Source organism: Neoarius graeffei, chromosome 10, assembly GCF_027579695.1.
Source record: "Neoarius graeffei isolate fNeoGra1 chromosome 10, fNeoGra1.pri, whole genome shotgun sequence".
NCBI lineage: Eukaryota > Metazoa > Chordata > Actinopteri > Siluriformes > Ariidae > Neoarius > Neoarius graeffei.
The window spans coordinates 24,857,115-24,877,228 of record NC_083578.1 but is presented as its reverse complement, the minus strand read 5'-3'; the positions used below and the strand labels follow the sequence as shown (position 1 = coordinate 24,877,228).

Sequence of the window (20,114 nt, the reverse complement as noted above, 5' to 3'; positions counted from 1 at the left end):
TATAAGCGTCAGTGTTATCACGTAGACAGGTGTTCTAGAGATCCGTCTTTCCAATCAGTCGTATTCACGCGAGATTACATTTACAGAGTGGTGCAGCGCGTGCCATGGAAGTCATTCTGGCGCCCGTGCCACTGATGATCTCGAGAACACAGGATAAAACTTTACAATGAGTGGTCCTAAAAAAAGAAAAGTGGACAGTGAGTGCAGGGTGTTCAATAAAGAATGGACAACTAAATATTTTTTTGCTGAAGTCCGATCAAAGGCTGTATGCCTTATTTGCAAAGAAACCGTTGCAGTTTTAAAGGAATACAACATCAAACGGCACTTTTCCTCCAAGCATGCTAATTATGCTAACAACCAGTCAGCGCAAGCACGGACGAATACAGCTCAGCGGTTGCGGAGTGAATGTGAGTATTAACTCATTTATGTCCCTGTCTGCTATTATAGGTGTATTATGAGCAGCTGACCTTGCTTCTGCTTGTATCTGTTCCTGGACTTTTGCCTGTGGAGGTTATTCTGATCTATGAGTGGCCTTTTGGAATATGAAAACCTGTTTGGAACCTGTGTTTTGATTTTTTGAGGACTGGAAATATTTCAGTGAGTGACTTTGAACCTGAAAACCAGTTTGGAGTTTTTTGCTTTCTTGAGCCGTTTTGTTTGATTTTGTGGGCTGGATGGATCCAGTGCCAAACCACTGAACTGCAAACATGTTGGCATGGGGTGGTACCCAAACTGTTGAACTGCAAACATTTTGGAATGGTGTGGTACCTCTCCTACTAATGGTGGTTGGTTGTACTGGCAGGCTGGAAGTGGATGGTTAAAAAAAAAAAAAACACTCAGGTGTAAATCTACGAGTTCAGTGAAATGTACAAAATGATACGTAATTTAGTTCAATTTAATGAGATGCAATTTAGTTGTATGTATAAAATGATACAAATATACAAATACACTGGCATCCTACTCATCCTGGCAGCTCAAAGATGTAATTTAAGAATTAAGTGTGCTACTTTTCTTACTGTCACGTGTGTGTGTGTGTGTGTGTGTGTATTACTTTTCTGGATGGATCCAGTGCCAATCTATTGAACTGCAAGCATTTTTCTGCTCTGCCTTTGTTGACTGAGAACTAAAATAAATGTCAATCTGATCTGCATTTGGGTCTCTGTCAGTGAAGGCCTTACAATAACACTAAAGCTTTTCCGGTTTATGTTCGATATGTATGAATTTGGTGTTGGCCCGGCCCGCCTGGCAAATTTCAAAAGTCAATGTGGCCCCTGAGCCAAAAAGTTTGCCCACCCCTGCTGTATAGTATAGCTGGATTGTTCCTGTAATCTCTTCATCTTCATATATGCTCTCATAGTTCACATGTAAAGCCTAGAGGTACAGTATGGAAACGCCTCATGTGCACTATAACTCGCATACATGTATAGTTTTAATGTACTGTGTGTGATGTATTACTTTCTCACATACAGTAGATTAAGGAATGTGTACACACACACGTGCGCACGCGCGCACACACAGAGCCCCTTCAGTGATCCCATCCATGGCTCTTGTGTTCAGGACACCCTGCAATGACAGCCTTTTCCTTGTATGGGGAGAACGATACGGAGTTCTCAGAGGCCGAGAGAAAGACGGAGGAGGGGCAGAAAGAAAATACACACACTCTCGGGCCAGAAGAATCATAAAACAAATGTTAGATTTGTTCTGGCAACTGTCATAGGTGCTGTAGTGCAGGTTAGCGTTTCTGTCCTAGCAGTCATTCGCCCTACATCTGTCAGAGAGAGAGAGAATTTTTACTACGAAGCTGTGTTTTCCCCACAAATACAAAATTATCACCTTTGTACCTTGTATATTTTTCTCTTGTCTTTTCACCCAATGTTCTAGCATCTAGTATGTTTAGCCCTTGTCTTGGTTGTTGCTGTTGTTTATATATAGCTTGCATGCCCCCCAAAAAATTGCTCTCCAAACCAGATCGGCACGTTCTACCATTTCAGTTACATGCCGGGGATACGCAAGTTGTTTTGTTCCGCGTGGAAGGTGTTTGTTTATTTTCAAGGATGAAATGGAAAAAAGCAGGATCCCTACATTTCTCATAAAGCACGTGGGAAAGAGGAAGAGAGAAATCGGCTGTGAGAATCTCATCTCCGTGGAACTGCAGCCGGTCAAAGGGCAGCCGAATATGGAGCGGCACTCAGGGTATATTAAGAGCTGCATATAGAAATAATCTGTACTTGAGTTGGGGGGGGATGCCATCCCCCCTGGAATAAAAAATGGTCAAAATCATCCCCCCTCCCTTCCCTTGAGCAATTTTATCAATAAATGTGGACATTACTTCTATTTAACATTGGAATTAGAAATGCCATTCCACGTAGCTTTGCTGAAACTGAGCATACAATAAGCTACCGCGAGAGAAGCGTTTGAGGAGGTGACATTCAGTTGGGGTTCCGTTATTTTTGATTTCATTCGGCGTCAGTGACAGCAGCGGATTGCAGCATCATGGCCAAGCGGAGTGGACAGCAAGACCTAAGCAAGTTCGGATTTAGAAATAATATATGGCTATTAAACGGAAGCAGATTGGCACGCAGTGTTAATACGACTGTCGACATCACTACTACACTAGCGCACACTTGAGCGACTTCGATAGGGTAAACGCATCACATTCTGAGCATACAACACACACACACACTTTTAGGCTTGTGATCATAACTAGCTGGAGTCTTTGGAATTCAGATACAGAGTTCTCACTGGTTCCAAAGGAAAGTGGAATGTAATCATCTTTGCTGGCTCAGTTTTGGTTCACGCCCAACCCGCAGTCCTCCTCATTAGGGGATACATGTGCACTTCCAGTCCCACATTAACATTTCATGCTGTGTGGGGGAGTTGGCCTGTGTGCTGCTGTTGCTGCTGCTGTGATTTGTTTCAAAAGAGAGAAGGAGAGATGGATGGAGTGTAAGAGAGCAGATGTGGGACAAAGACAAGACCTTCCTTTTTCGTTGGGAGGTGGGACGGATGAGCGAAGAGGAAGATTGATGATGATAGCACCGAAGGGCTAGAGCTCCCTCAGCACACTGCATACACATTAAACCACTGTGTTTATTTTCTCTCTCTCTATCTCTCTCTAGCTAGCTCTCTTTTATTCTTGCTTTTTCACATTGCTAATTCCCATCAAGTAGTTAACTCGTACAGTATATATTCTCACACACACAAGTGCATCGCAAAAAAGTAAAATATCGTGGAAAAAGTTCATTTTTTCTCATAATTTAATTCAAAAAGCTAAACTTTCATATATTCTGTATTCACTACAGATAAAGTGAAATATTTCAAGCCTTTTTTGTTTTAATTTTGATGATTATGGCTTATAGCTCATGAAAATCAGAAATCCCAGTATCTCGAAATATAAGCATTTCATTTCAAGTTGGAGTAAAACAGTCTAAATATAATGTATCGCTTGGTCTAGTTCAGTACACGCAACCGTGGTCACAGGGAAGACTGCTGACTTGACAGTTCTCCAGAAGACGATCATCAACACCCTCCACAAGGAGGGTAAACCACAGAAGGTCATTACTGAAAAGGCTGGCTGGAAAAGGTGCACAGCAGCAGGGATGACTACAGCCTTGAGAGGATTTTCAAGAACAGTCGATTCAAGAACTTGGGAGAGCTTCACAAGGAGTGGACTGAGGCTGGTGTCGGAGCATCAAGAGCCACCACGCATAGACATCTTCAGGAAAGGGGCTACAACTGTCATATTCCTAATATCAAGCCATTCCTGAACCAGAGAGAACGTCAGAAGCGTCTTACCTGGGCTAAGGAGAGAAAGAACTGAACTGAACTAAACTAAACTGTTGCTCAGTGGTCCAAAGTCCTCTTTACGGATGAAAGCAAATGTTGCATTTCATTTGTTAATCAAGGTCCTAGAGACTGGAGGAAGAGTGGAGAGGCACAGAATCCAGGGTGAAGTTTCTGCAGTCTGTGATTTGGGGTGCCATGTCATCTGCTGGTGTTGGTCCACTGTTTTCTCAAGTCCAAAGTCAATACATCCGTCTTCCAGGAGATTTTAGAGCACTTAGTGCTTCCATCTGCGGACAAGCTTCATGGAGATACTGATTTCCTTTTCCAGCAGGACTTAGCACCTTCCCACAGTGCCAAAACTACTACCAAATGGTTTGCTGACCATGATATTACTGTGCTTGATTGGCCAGCCAACTCGCCTGACCTGAACCCTAAAGAGAATCTCTGGGTTATTGTCGAGGAAGATGAGAAACACCCGACCCAAAAATACAGACAGCTGAAGGCTGCTATCAAAGCAACCTGGGCTTCAGTCAACACCTTAGCTGTACCACAGGCTGATCGCCTCCATGCTCCGCTGCACTGAAGCAGTAATTTGTGGTAAAGGAGCCCAAACCAAGTATTGAATGTATAAATCAACATGTTTTTCAGAAGTTGGACATTTCTGTGTTGTAAATTCTTTTTTTGATTGATCTTTGGAAATATTTTAATAATTTGAGATACTGGGTTTCTGATTTTCATGAGCTATAAACAATCAAAATTATCACAAAAAAAAGAGACTTGAAATATTTCACTTTGTGTAATCAACATGCTTTTCAGAAGTTGGACATTTCTGTGTTGTAAATTCTTTTTTTGATTGATCTTTGGAAATATTTTAATTTGAGATACTGGGTTTCTGATTTTCATGAGCTATAAACAATCAAAATTATAACAAAAAAAAAGAGACTTGAAATATTTCACTTTGTGTAATGAATATTGAATATATGAAAGTTTACTTTTTTGAATTAAGTTACAAAAAAAATTTACGATATTCTAATTTTTTAGATGTACGCCTATATATTCATTTTATACATTTTTTTTTTGTTCTGTGAAAGCTAAATGATCCTGCTTTATTGCCCTCTTTCTTTATTCATACCTACTCGTTACCAAAGAGAGGTTTTTTTGTTTTACACATTTTTGTTCTATAGATGAAGGCAACTTTTTCTTTTTTTTTTCTTGTTTCACAGATGATGATGATGATGAAGGCAAAGTTAGTTTCTTTCTTTGTCTCTCTCTCTCTCTCTCACCCTCCCTTGGTTTTCATTAGTCTCTCTCTGCTCACATTAATCTTTATTTAGTGATGTATTGTTCCATGAACTGTTTCTAATTAGATTTGACCTTCAGTGTTGGGAGAGAATCCTGGCAGGAAACACTGCTCTGTGACCTTTTATCCCTCACACACTGGCACCTTTTTGAGGTGACTTGAATGAAAAATAAAATGAGCCTCAGCAGGGTTCAGGATGCAGTAAAGCCCCCTAAACCAGAGTGAAAATATCACTGATCATAAGAAGTCATTTTTATGAGCAGTAATGGGCGATGGAACAGAACTGGAAGAGTTTCAAAATACCGCCTGTATCACAAGGATGTCAAAAAAAATTAAGTTTATTAACCAATAACACATCAACAACTTCTCATAAAAATGTACCTTTATTAGTATTTATCTGAAAAGTCCATTCCGAATGCACAGACAGACTGAACAAGTATCACCTACAAAAAATGGTTTTATCATATACAGTAAACCAGCGGCAAACCATTACTCTTAGAGCTGGGACTTGAGCTCGGCCAAAACTTAGCCAGACACACCAAAACAGCAACAGGGCAAAGGATTTTGCAAGGGATTATCGGCAGGCTGCCAGGTCGCTCCATCATGTGTATCTGTTGATTGATTTTAAAAGTAACTAAGTAAATTACACAATGAAATGAATATTTAAGTCTGAGTGGAAAAAATACTGTAGCGAGCGTGCACGGAAGAAGAGTTTGGAGACAGAAGTCTTAGTTTCTCGGTCGTTAGCCTGTGCTACTCGCTCTCGATAGCACTGGCTTGACTGCTTTATTAGCATTCGCTAACACTACTGATGAACTCTGCACTGGCTGGAAGGTGACTTCACTGCTGCGCTGATGGCGCTAGCGTTGGCCTTCGAGAAGGCCTAGGGCGATAAATTTTTGGTCCCTCCCACTATAAATCAAAATCTTATTGGATAATTTTATTTCAATGTTTTTGGGACAGTGACCCTTTCATTTCTGAAGCAAATTTGATAGAAAATGAGGCCGAATTAGAAGAGAATAATTATAATGAAATTATGAAAGCAATTAAAGAATGAAATAAATTAAATATAATTTGAAATGCTGAAATATTTGGGCATTTTCTGAAGGCCCTGACGGGTGATTCTCATGAAGACCTTCACATTAACAAAGTTTTTCACCTCATTTCAGTATTTTTTCAAGTTGAGAGCCTAAAATAGAGTGTGAACTTTACTATGTTGATCTTTTTTTAATGGAAAAATATTTTAATAGAATTTTATTCTTATTTGAGGCTTACATGATCCAGAATAATTCTCATCACCGTTACAGTAAATGATGAAGCTAGATCATGAGTTAAAAACATATTTTTTGACAGTTTATTTCATATTTCCACAAAATATCCCATTAAATGAACAGCACAGTCCATGACAATTACTTTATTTTTTTTGACATTTATTTATTGCCCTCACAGTGCATGGTAATGAGAATATTGAGTAACGGTAATGATATACTCTTGGCTAATTTCACAAATTACCTGAAATGCTAGCAACCTATAACTTTGCCACATGTTAAAGCCTTATATTGTGGTGATAATCATAAAATAATATATATTTTTTATTTTTAAAAGTAATGAGTATTAAACCATAACGGTAATGATAATAGACAGTGTAACTGAGGACAGATTTAGCAACATTACCATAAATATCACAAAGTAAGAGAAGAGTGAGCAACTGACCTTGTCTCCATTTTGAATCTTGTATCTGAAGTGATGCATCATGGGATAGCTGATCAATTTAAAGGCACGGTGTACTTTTTTATAGGGGGGTGAAATCATGAAACGGTAATGAGAAACATTTGGTGCGGACACAGTTATTTTGTTTAAAATCAAGTACCTTTTTTGTTCAACACAAAAAAAATATTAATATTATGCATAAATATAGATGTTTTAAAATAACTCTGCACTGTATTATTTTTTTATATAATTAGGAATTTTTATATGATTTAAAGTAAACATTAAAAAAAGGGATGCGGACACAACGGTAATGAGAATTTCCATAGATTTTTTGTTTAATTGATATAAAAATTAGTTTATATGATGAAAACCATTTGTCCATACATTGCTCCCTATTTTCTTTACACAAAATATCAGAGTTTATGTGAATTAAGTATTGATTTTGGAAAATGCGTCCTGGACATGTTCACTGCAGCTTCATGAGAATCACCCTGACAGTTCCCCTCTGTAATATACACAGTGCCTTGCACAAGTATTCACTCCCTTGGACAGGGATTCCATCTCATGGAGCTACACAAAATAGTCTCAAATATTGGCGTGTGTAGTTAATCATTACAGACTGCAAAATTATTTAAGAATTAAAAAAGAGGAGAAAAAAAAAGTTGTTGTGACTGCCTAAGTGTTCACCCTATCACTGTGAAACCCCTCTTTTGGAAAGACATCAACTTGTTCATGAAATTAAACTTGTTATTGGATTTTTCCCAAGAGGTCCAAAAGAGGATTTTAATTTCGAACCCAGATTACAAAATCATGAAATTTCACACACAAACATTTCTCCTGCAGCTCAACTCATCAAATTTGCACCATTTTTTTCCCCCTAGGCTAATAATTTGGAATTCTTTACCAATGTACTGAGTACTGATCCGAATTATGCCTTGAAAACAAGAAATCTGTGGGCCAACAGTTCAAGGACAGCTCAAGTTCAAAGTCACACTTGCTTGCTTTTTGGATGTAGGTCACGTTTCTGAAAAATAAAGGCTGGTGTCATAAAGGCTGGTTGCCTCAAGATTCTACCTCCCCCAGCTTTCACCAGCCTAAATAACTAACTTGGGTCATCTACTTTTCTAAAATTACTGCATGGCTTTATGCTAATAACCATTTGAATTCAGTAAACACACGTTTGGCTTGTTCAGCAATGACTACTTGGCTAGCTAACTGTCGTAACATGTGCATCATTTTACACCACCAAGCTCATATAATCCTGTAAACAGCAACCCAAAAGGTTTGTCTTTGAACACAGAGATATATCTGTGTTCAGACAAATTTAAAGCTGGCAGTGATATTTTTGGAAGCGAGACACGAAAACACGCCCAACTTATTGCTGCTTTTAGGAATTTCCCAGGCATGGGAAGTACTGAAAGCTTTAATAAGGTAATGACAGATATGTAACAACTGTTGCTAAGCAGTGATTGGAGGAGCAAGAGAATTAGGCTTTGTGTCAGTCAAGTTGGCCCTATTCAGGTGGACTTTAGCTCAGATTAATGTCTGAGGGGGATAAATGAGGCTCTAAGACAGTGCTGTTGTCTGTTAAGCTTGTCTTTTACGTGTGTGTGTGTGTAGAAATAGATTGGTGTTAAGCCCCTGGATATTAATAGTATGCATCACTAGATCAGCTTGATTCGAATCAGATTCTGAACCAGCCTATGCACATAACACACTCGCACAGTGAGAAGCTTCAGGAACCAAAAGCAACTCTCTTAGCTGACTTGAAAAAAATAATTATCTTTTTTAAAAATCTGCAGAGGGGGCGGCACGGTGGTGTAGTGGTTAGCGCTGTCGCCTCACAGCAAGAAGGTCCTGGGTTCGAGCCCCGGCGCCGGCGAGGGCCTTTCTATGTGGAGTTTGCATGTTCTCCCCGTGTCCGCGTGGGTTTCCTCCGGGTGCTCCGGTTTCCCCCACAGTCCAAAGACATGCAGGTTAGGTTAACTGGTGACTCTAAATTGACTGTAGGTGTGAATGGTTGTCTGTGTGTTAGCCCTGTGATGACCTGGCGACTTGTCCAGGGTGTACCCTGCCTTTCGCCCGTAGTCAGCTGGGATAGGCTCCAGCTTGCCTGCGACCCTGTAGAAGGATAAAGCGGCTAGAGATAATGAGATGAGATGAAAAATCCGCAGATTTTTTTTTCCTTCACAAAGGCAACCTGTAAGTGACTAAAAGGAACATTGTAGGTTTTCATAAAAAGCTAAATATTAAGCAATTTTCTTCATAAGAACCAGCCAAGATCAAAACTGTCCGACATTGCTATCTCTCTGAGGACATGCTCACACCTTTCCAGCCAAAATTGTGCATGCAGACGCTTATCGAAGTTTCCAAACCTGTCACTGCTTAATTCTTGAATATTTTCTATCGTGAATGCTATCATTAAAAAGCTTATCTCTGCTTTCCAAAGAAAAATCTATCTGGTTAAGATCTGTTCAGTACTTTGGGAGGAACGGCAGGTTGAAGTTGTTACAACAGAGTAAAAACTCTGCTCACATGATGTCGGGAAACTGCCAGTGCTTTTTGAGTCACGGGAAAGCGCTCAGGCTCTCTCTCTCTCTGTCTCTCCTGACCAGTTTCTGACTGGATTACTCATGAATATCAATCAGATAACTTTTATAGGTATGTTCTCTCGCTCTTACTGTTTCTGATTAAGCATTCAGCAAAATTCTCCATCAGCTAGTTTTGATGTTATGATTCATGGGAGACTTTGAAGTGAGTTTTCATAGCTTTACCTACTTTTTTCTCAAATCAAACTGATTTAATGTAAATAAATAACTAATTTTAGAATATCAATAGTTGTTTTGATAAATATTGAGATCCAAGTGGTCGGAATGAGATATATCAGAAATCCATTTCAGTTCAGTTAAATGGAATTGTTTATTGGATGTGGTTCAGTTTTTTCGGGGTTAGCCTTGAAAGCTGTGAATATTATCATTTATATTCTTTAATATCAACACTAGTAGGCCCTACTGAGAAATACAAAGGCCTACAGAGCACAAAGAGGGCATTAGAAATAATCTTTTATGACTTTTTTTTTTTTAATTTTGATAGAGAATGGTAGATGCGAAAGACATTCAGTGCTTATTTATGCAGATTGTATAATTGTAATTAACCTTGATTTCTCCTTCTTTGTGATGTATAAATGAGAGTTAAGATCAGCTTTCTGTTGCACAAATAAAGCCATTTGGTGAAACTTTGAAGGAGTGTACAGATTTAACTACCCCCCCCAAAAAAAACTAATTAGCATAATTAATGCTAATTAAATACTAATGTGCATAATTAGTTTTTACTAATTTTTAAAACTTTGTATTCTGTATATAACCCTCTATGTGCCTGCCAATTTCCATGTAAATATCTTGAAATATAGAAAAGTTATTAAGAAAAAAACATTTGATCTTATTCGTTAATGAGGCCCATTTTGGACCATGTTAAATGAATACATCGTATTACGGCAGTTTTCTAAAAATGAAGCCATTTTTTCAATCTTTGGTTTGTAATATCTCAAGAACGGATAAACATTTGAATTCTGTAAAAAAAAATATATATATATGTTTAGCATTCAGTTCTGAATTCATTGAGAGCAGTTTCAAGCAGTTTGGAATGAATTTGAGGGTCCGTTTACATGAGGAGGCTGTCGGGTAAAAACGACTAAATATTTTATCGGAAGTGCCTTTCGTCTACACGGGGACGGCGTTTTCGAGGCTGAAAAACGGAAAAAATTGAAAACGCCTTCCAGAGTGGATAAGTTAAAAACAGCCCCCGTTGCATATCCGTCTAAACTACCCAATACGCGAAACTCTGCTCGGATCTGCTCACGTCGGGTACGCGTTTACGTCATAGTAAGAGCATGTGTGGCAGCGGGGGCGTGGTCAAGCGCCAGTCTGTGACAGGAGGGTGGAGTCAGGGAAGGTAAGTGGCAGAATCACTACACCTGATGTCAATTAACCTGTGTTTGTGTGTCTTCCCAGTGACTGTGCCCTATTTAAAGAGGGAGAGCAGAGACGCTCATCCCCAAGCTAGACGCCGGTTGCGTGTGTGTCTGTTGGTTTAAAAATATTGTTAGACTGAAAAGTGTGGCAATAAAGCCTATTTGTAAACCTGATCTCTGTCCTGCCGTCCTCTGTGCTCCACCCACTCATATAGAACGGCTACAGCATGTCTGATTACCGGTACATCGATCCAACGGACCTTCAAGCTGCTCTGGCAACCTCACGAGTAGCCATAGCCAGAGTAGTCAAAGTTTTCGCGGCGCAGATGTGCAGATCAGACAAGACGGAAGACGTTGCGCATGCGTGCAGACATAGCGGAGGTCTTTCACAGCACCACTAAGCCGCCTGGCATGCACATCCAATTGAATTCCACACATTTATGCGTCACCGTATAGACGCAGATTTCCTCCTTGAAAACGGTCGTGTAGACGCAGAAAAAAGTGAGAACGAAAACGGACTTTTGCGTTTTTGTTTCAGACCGTCCCCGTGTAAAGTGGGCCTGAATTTTCACCTGATATGCCAATATAAGGAAGCAAATCTGAAATCTATATATCTGTTGTATCAGTAACAGCATCGTTGGCAACCCTTTTCTGCTGAAGTCTTACTTCACCGCACTTATGCTCGGTGTTCTTAAAAGCAGAATAGCTGTGATACCTTCATTACAGATGTGAAATTATTTTTTGACTATTGTGTGCAGTGTCAGTTATGAAAGTGCATGTAAAATTGTGTCTCTCTTCAGTGCAACAGAGATGATCCTGGCACGTGCCCGGCAGCTGGCTGACGTGAAGAAGGAAGACGGCTTCTCTGCTCTTCACCTGGCCGCTCTCAATAACCACTACGAGGTGGCCGAGGTCCTCATCAAAGAGGTGACGCACACGTGCACAGAGAAGAACAGATACAGTTGTGCTCATAAGTTTACATACCCTGGCAGAATTTTTGCTTTCTTGGCCTTTTTTCGGAGAATATGAATGATAACACAAAAACTTTTTCCCCCACTCATGGTTAGTGGTTGGGTGAAGCCATTTATTGATAAACAACTGTGTTTTCTATTTTTAAATCATAATGACAACAAAAAACATCCAAATGACCCTGATCAAAAGTTTACATACCCCAGTTCTTAATACCATGTATTGCCCCCCTCTAACATCAATGACAGCCTGAAGTCTTTTGTGGTAGTTGTGGATGAGGCTCTTTATTTTCTCAGATGGTAAAGCTGCCCGTTCTTCTTGGCAAAAAGCCTCCAGTTCCTGTAAATTCCTGGGCTGTCTTGCATGAACTGCGCGTTTGAGATCTCCCCAGAGTGGCTCGATGATATTGAGGTCAGGGGACTGAGATGGCCACTCCAGAACCTTCACTTTGTTCTGCTGTAGCCAATGACAGGTCGACTTGGCCTTGTGTTTTGGATCGTTGTCATGTTGGAACGTCCAAGTACGTCCCATGCGCAGCTTCCGGGCTGATGAGTGCAAATTTGCCTCCAGTATTTGCTGATAATGTGCTGCATTCATCTTTCCTTCAACTGTGACCAAGTTTCCTGTGCCTTTGTAGCTCACACATCCTCAAAACATCAGCAATCCACCTCCGTGCTTTACAGTAGGAATGGTGTTCCTTTCATCATTGGCCTTGTTGACACCTCTCCAAATGTAACGTTTATGGTTGTGGCCAAAAAGTTCAATTTTGGTCTCATCACTCCAAATTACCATGTTCCAGAAGTTTTGAGGCTCGTCTCTGTGCTGTTTGGCATAAATTTTTGTTGGTCTACCTGACCGTGGTTTGGTTTTAACAGAGCCCCTGATTTTCCATTTGTTAATCACAGTTTGAACACTGCTGACTGGCATTATCAAGTCCGTGGATATCTTTTTGTATCCCTTTCCTGTTTTATACAGTTCAACTACCTTTTCCCGTAGATCCGTTGACAATTTTTTGCTTTCCCCATGACTCAGAATCCAGAAACGTCAGTGGTTGGATGAAAGATGCAAGAGTCTGTCTGGATCCCAGAAACTCACTCAGCTTTTATGCACACACACTGATTACAAGCAAACAGATCACAGGTGAGGACGTTGCTTTTAGTAGCCATTCAAACCCATTTGTGTCAACTTCTGTGCATGTTATCAGGCCAAAATCACCAGGGTATGTGAACTTTTGATCAGGGTCATTTGGGTAGTTTCTGTTATTATGATTTAAAAAGAGAAAATACAGTCGTTTGACAATAAATGGTTTCACCCAACCACTAAGCATGAGTGGAAAAGATGTTTTTGTGTTCTCATTCTTATTCTCTGAAAAATGGTCAAAGAATCATAGATTCTGCCAGGGTATGTAAACTTATGAGCACAACTGTATGTAGTAAATGTGCAGGAATATTCCTGTAGACTTGGGGGAGGGGCGTTAAAGTCAGTGTTGTAGTCGAGTCACTAAGGCCCTGTCCACACGGCAACGGATTCAGGTGACTCCGATACAATTGCTTATCGTTTAGGCCTGGCGTCCACACGGCACCGGCGTTTTGGGTGCCCAAAACGCAATCTTTTTGAGAACGGGTTCCAGAGTGGAAAGATCTGGCAACGTTGCCGTTGTGAAGTCGTCTGGATGAGTAGAACGGATTTGTTTACGATGACGTCACAACCACATGACTGAGTGCTTCACACCGGGTAGAAGTGTAACGGATATCACCAGGAAAAAGCCTTACAGAGCACTAGTGAGAGTGAAACACGAGCTTGGATATTATTATTATTATTATTATTATTATTATTATTATTATTATGTTCAGTGTTAGTTCACAGTAGTAATGCAAGAAGCAGAATAGTGACAGTAATAGTGAAGCAAAAACATGCAATTGTACAAACACTGCAGCTCTACAGCAAAATATTCATTTATGAAATGGTCTGATTCTTAACACCAGTAGTGCCAATGATCATCTCATTGCGATGCGATGCGAGTTGTCAACAAATCCTATAACTTGGTTCATGAAACGCGCTTACAAAATATTTTCACTGTGAATATTTATTGTGTAATGGTGCAATCCCGCCAGCAAAAATAGGGAAAAAAAGGAGCGATCTCACCTCTTCAGATGTTGATTTAAGTCCGACAATACATTCCTCAAAAAGGGCGTAGAGGAGCAAATTAATCCAATTTATTCCGGACCATTAAAGACGCCGCCTTCCGCGTAGAATCATACGTCATCCTCGCCGCCATATTGGAGAGGTCGAAGCGGAGAATAAAGATTAGCTGCGTTTAACTGTACCAACAGGTTTGCCGTCCAAACGAGATCACATGGGATTACCTTTCACAGGTGAGAAACAAATTAATCCATCAGCGTGTAGTATTCAATTTATTCCGGACCATTAAAGACGCCGCCTTCCGCGTAGAATCATACGTCATCCTCGCCGCCATATTGGATAGGTCAAAGCGGAGAATAAAGATTAGCTGCGTTTAACTGTACCAACAGGTTTGCTGTCCAAACGAGATCACATGGGATTACCTTTCACAGGTGAGACTGGAAAAATACTTTTCATTGTATTTGGTCATTATAATGTAATTTTACAAACAGATTTTCCTGACTTTGTGGCTAATATGAAGTCTCGCGCATTATGCGCATGCGTCCTTACTACTTCTATTGTTCTGGTGTCTCCGAAGGGACCGTCTTACAGCGCCCCTAGAGGTGTGGCATGTGTATTGCATCGTTTTCAGCAAGCGTTGCATTGCCATATGGACCTGATATTTTACTGATTGTTGCCCATTTGGACGCGATATGTTTTTAAATAACATCTCGTTGCCGTTGTCGTGTGGATGTAGCCTAAACCTCAAGTCCGAGAACAAGACTCCATCCGCACCACTTGGCGGTGGCTGTTGCTGCCTTTATGTGAAAGCGTCTCTGCTACCGTGTTGGACTAACATTACTGCCCCATTTTAGTTAACAGGCTACAGATAAAAAGTTTGTTCATCGCTCAGCAAGCCCCGCCCACTATCAACAGGGAGAGAGGGTTAACACTAGCTAGTTCATCGCTCAGCAAGCAAACCCCTCTATCCACAGAGCAATGAACATAGCGTGTCACTTCCTTCTCTGGGTCATACACGTCAACCTATACGAATTGTCCGGAAATTATACGGATTTTAGCTCATTTCAAGGGCGTACGGGCATATAAACAAAGTCTTACGGATTTTCTGACCTAAATTTATTTCGTGTATCTTACTTGAACATCGTCAGCTGATCGTCGCAAAAACATACAAAAGCTCGATTTATAGACAAAGAACAGCGTGTATGCAGGGGCAGATAACCCAGACTATGTGAAACCGGATGTTTATTCCTCAAGCCTCGTGCAGTATCGCGACTGCGAGACTTCGCTCGTTCCGGTCATGTGCACGATCTGCTTTTAAATGCGCCAAACAGTCATTGGTGAAGTTTGAGTGCTTTCTCTGGCTATATGAAAAGCTGACTGTGGACAAAAATGGTCTCTGAAAAGTATCCCACTGAAATGGGAGCAGCCTGCACTTTGACTGACAGTGCACAGATAGTGGCGTTTGAGTGTTTTTTCCCTGAGTCTGTAAAAAGTATTTTCCTTTGGAGTGGGAGCAGCCTTCCCTATGAACAATAGGATAGCAGTAAATGTGTATTGTACAAATGTACATCAAAATAAAAGTTTGGTGCGATTCGAAGGCTATAAGGATTTTATGTTGATTTTATGGATTTCTTCCTCTGATACTACAGGTGGACGCCCAAAGGGGTTGACATGTATGCTGGGTGGAGTCTCGCCAAATGACGATTGAAGTTCGAGGTTGTCCCCGTCGTCTCCTCGATAGTTCTTCTACATATAGAACACATAGCGGTGCATTTTTTTTTCCCACTGCATGAGAAGCAGTGGCGGCTGGTAGTCTTTTAAACAGGGGAGGCTGGTCGGTTACGATATTTCCAGATTTTAAAAGAAAAAACACATCAGTTTTGCCCATACTCTTGCCTCTGATCTGGCTGATTGTTGGCAGGGTCACAAACTGTGAAATAACAGGTTCTTTTGGCCCATTAGCCTACTGTCCAATATACATGATGGTGGTGTTGGGGGGAGGGGTATATTTTAACATTTTATATTTTAAAATTGTGGCTTGTTGTTTAAAAATTGACCTCGGCTGTGTTTTTGTTTAATTCATATCCAGAAAAACATATATTCCAATATAATATACTCAGCATAAACATTTTAAATAGATTCTATATTTTTGGTCCATCCATGACATATTACTAAAGTAGCCTATTTACTGTTGTTGATGTGGGTCACTTGCTGTGAGCCAATTCACTTTCTCATACCAGGAGAGCTGAAAGGAACGGGTATTATTCCCTACCTTTTTCACCAAGTCAATTTGAGGCGTTGGTCTACCCTGCTCTTTAATTTAAATTTTTTCCTCGAAAGGAAGACTGGCAAATGGCTTCGCCAAAATTAAATCAGCAATGCTTGGCATCCGTGCGCAGCTTTCTTGCTAGCTGACTAGCCCCCTCAAGTTCAAGTTCAGTCACTCAAATAAACGAAATTTCTGGAACTAAGATGGCAAACTTGACAACACTATATTGACACTTTATTTACAATGAAAATATATACAAACTAAAAAAGCTGGTAGAAACCGTATGTAATGAATGAAATCGAAATGTAAGCCGATCTCTTACAATACACCACAGCACTTGCGAATCCGCATGGGACTGAACTGATGTTGCCAGATACTGCTGACGTTATCCAGCCCAAAATATGTTCAAAACTCGCCCAAATGCATTTAAAACCGCCCAATTGGGCGGGAAATCGCCCAATCTGGCAACACTGTCCGCTGCCTGTCTATAGTTGAAACGAGCTGTCAATCAAAGAAAATATCCGGCCACTTTCACCAATCACCAGTCTCCTCACGGAAACTGCCATGTCCCTCCCATGTGAGGCTGGGAGTCCGTGGGCGGGCGTATTCGCAGTATTTGTCCAATAATCGTCTTGCATTTTGAGATTGACAAGCACATAGCTCCCAATCCACTGAGGCTGGGCTGCATCGCGCTGTCACGAGGGGGAAAAACTCACGCACACATTAGGCGAACTGGGGAAAGTTATAACGGAATGATTTCGCACTGTAGTTGGGTTGAGCACATATATTTCTATGATTCTGGATCTGAAATAGCAATGTTATAAGGTCGGCTATAACATAAGCCTAGCGCAATTCATCCTACATGATGTTCGTCATTTTTAGAGGAGGCTGAGCCTCCCTCATTGTCTTAGAGCAATCGCCCGTGATGAGAAGTCTGTATAAGCAAAGCGGGCAATCCTAGGGACGTTCTCTCCAGGCATTTTAGCGCCATTAACGTTAGTTTGTTCCCGAACAGGTGAATGTGCATCCTCTTGCACGAAATTAGTATAAAAATTAATGTAGATTATAAATATGCCAAATTATGATGGCATGTTACAAAAACCTAAAGAAAAAATCCAAATCCTCGTTTCCAATTTACAAGTCCGAGTCACCAGCGCTCAAGTTCGGGTCAAGTCACGAGCCCTTAAAATTAGGGCACGAGTCGGACTTGAGTACTACAAGCCTGGTTAGAGTAGAGTAAAGTAGCTTGGTAGCAAATTCCTTGTGCACTTTCAACTCCGTTGTCTTCAGTGAGATTTGTGGCGTAGATATGAGCGTCAGAACAGCGACCTTTGCTACATCTAATTTTAACCAAGGTAAACATGCACTGCACTCACTCGCTGGATAATTCATAAATATCAAAAAGGCAAGCAGAGTATTTCCAGGCAGTGTGTTTAAGCCCATGATGGATTAAGCACCGTTGTGCTGGTGTGCTCTGCTGTGGGTCCTGTTCAGAGACATAGTTCTGCCACCGGCAAAATGAATGGGAGGTGATTTGCTGGTGAAATGGTGGCCATCCTGATCCCTGCAGGTCTGCCTGTGTGGCGAAAACGTTAAATTATCTTCTCTCAGGTGCAGTCACAGGATGCCCTTTGCAGAAACCTCTTCTGCCCTCTGGTGGCAGTGACTAGAACTACTCTGCTCAATTGATCAGTCATCCCGGTGATGAAGTTTGAGAGTTGTGTGCATTTGCATTGCGTTTTATTCGAAATACAAACAGGGTATTGTTAGTGCGGAGGGGGGAAAGGTTGGTTTTTTTTTCTTCATATTTATTTTGAAGTGTGGTCTCTGCTTTGTGTTTCATAGGGCCGCTGTGATGTCAACATCCGCAATAACCGCGGTCAGACGCCTCTGCAGCTGGCAGTCACTCAGGGCCACATGCGACTGGTGGAGCTCCTGGTGATGGAAGGAGCCAACGTGAACGCCGAGGACGAGGAGGGAGACACGGCCATGCACACGGCCCTCAGCCGCCAACAACTCGCCACCACCCTGAGCAGCACGGAGAGAGATGCCTCGAACCTCTATAGCCGAGTAAGAGCACAAGAGAGATACGGAGAGACAGCATATACATAATTTTATTTGCATGTCCTTTGGAAGGGAGCTGAGGTCAGAGCACAGGCTCTAAAGCATTGGAAGGTCCAGATCTTGCTCAAGGACCCAAAAGTGCCAGCAGTACCGTAGGTTTCTTAATAGCAAACGAGTTCCTTTGATCAGTATGTAAATTCCTGTGTAAGAGTTCACCTTCCTTTCCTTGAGTAATGTAATTTCATTATTCTGAGACCGTAATTTAAACTGTAGTTGACACTAAAGTGGTTTAGTGGGCTTTATTTTCTTGGAGAGTGCAGGATGAGCGATTCCAGCCTCATCTGAAGGGCACACACACAGAAGACGCATACTCCTGAGAGCTGAGGGTTGATTTTGAGCGAGAGCCAATGGAGAAATGCAGTTGGACATTAAGGTGGCCAGCTAAGTTATTTTCCTGCATCAGCAGAAATTGTGTGCGTGTCTGGCTCTGCGTGTCTGGAATTTAATTAAAGTCTGACTTGTTCTGTTAAATACCACCTTAAGATATCACTCAACTTCCCTAATATCATTTGTAGAAAATTGCTCCCGCATAAAACTACCACGCATTCGTTTATGAACCTGGAAAGACACGTAAATAATGAGATGCAGCGTAGAAGCCTTTGTTTGCTCCACCTTTGGCTGCAGTTACCACCTCTGGGATGTGTATCGATCAGCTTTGCACACGAGGATCCTGATCTAGTATGTCTGTATGTTATTTATTTTTAAAAAAAAAACCTACTTCTACTCAACGTTTATGAACATCATTTGCCTGGCCACTGATTCCCAGTTCGATTGAGATCTGGGCTTTGACTGGGAAATTTTTATCCATTCAAGTGCAGCTTTGGCAGGATGTTTATGGTTGGAAGGTGAACCTCCGTGCAAGTCTCAAAGATCTTGTAGACTAAAACAATTTCTTCGATGATTGATTAATGCTCTTGGTGCTCTCGTATTTGGTACCATCTATCTTACCCTCAACCCTGTCGGATTTCGCATCTCTGCAATGCGGTGCTACCACCACCATGCTTCGCCGTGGGGATGATGTTCTCGGAGTGAATACATAATGCAAGTTCCCAAAGAGTATCAAAATAAGGTCGAAATGTGTGTTTACTTTAATTTGCATATTTACTCATCAGCCACGTAGTAGTTTATTAACGTCAGGGTATCCAATTTCTAACACCAAGCTCAAGCTGAATATCTTTGTGTGTGTGTGCGAAAGCTGAGCGGCTCAGGGCTGTTGGGGAACACGGAGCTGAATGTCGGGGCTGCTATCGCCTGCTTCCTGGCTCAAGAGGGTGCCGATATAAACTACGCCAACCATAAAGGCAAGAGTCCACTGGATTTGGTGACGGACAGCATCGTGTTGCAGCTGATCAGGAGCTTCTCTGAGAAATACCGGTACGTCTGTGTTTGTTCATTACTGAAATAACGCATCGTAGTTATCCAGACAATTGTCAGAACAAAATAAATAATTTTTCTCAAAAAAAAAAAGTTGCCTTTTAAAACCTTTGATTGGTTTAGCCCAATTAGTTTTAAGCTAATGTTTCAACATGTGTATTTATAGAAATATTCTACCACAGTACGCAGAGAAATAGTAAAAATTCAAATACACGTATGATAGTCAATCAATTTAACCTCCTAAGGCCCAAGCTGTTTTTTTTACATGCATTTTTTATTTCTCTTTGCTATTTGGGCTTATTAGAACCTGATTAGAATAAAAACTAAGCATCATCTTTTGATAAGATGTACTTTTAGAGAAAAAGTATGTCCACATATGTGGATTCTTGTTCCGAATTTCCATAAAGTGCTGTCCACGCATGTGACCGCTAAGCCCTAGGAGGTTAAACAGCACTAAAGGACGTGAATAC

The 20,114-nt window shown here is 41.0% G+C and overlaps 1 protein-coding gene across 2 annotated transcripts in view; it reads left to right on the top strand.

Annotated features, from left to right (window-relative positions):
- mib2 (MIB E3 ubiquitin protein ligase 2) overlaps positions 1 to 20,114 on the top strand; it is a 212,687-nt gene that overhangs the window by 177,789 nt on the left and 14,784 nt on the right. For both annotated transcript variants that reach the window (XM_060931604.1, XM_060931605.1), the window contains exons 14-16: positions 11,567 to 11,693; positions 17,992 to 18,216; positions 19,466 to 19,644. In XM_060931604.1, the coding sequence (XP_060787587.1) occupies positions 11,567 to 11,693; positions 17,992 to 18,216; positions 19,466 to 19,644 (531 nt within the window). The remainder of the gene's footprint in view (positions 1 to 11,566; positions 11,694 to 17,991; positions 18,217 to 19,465; positions 19,645 to 20,114) is intronic.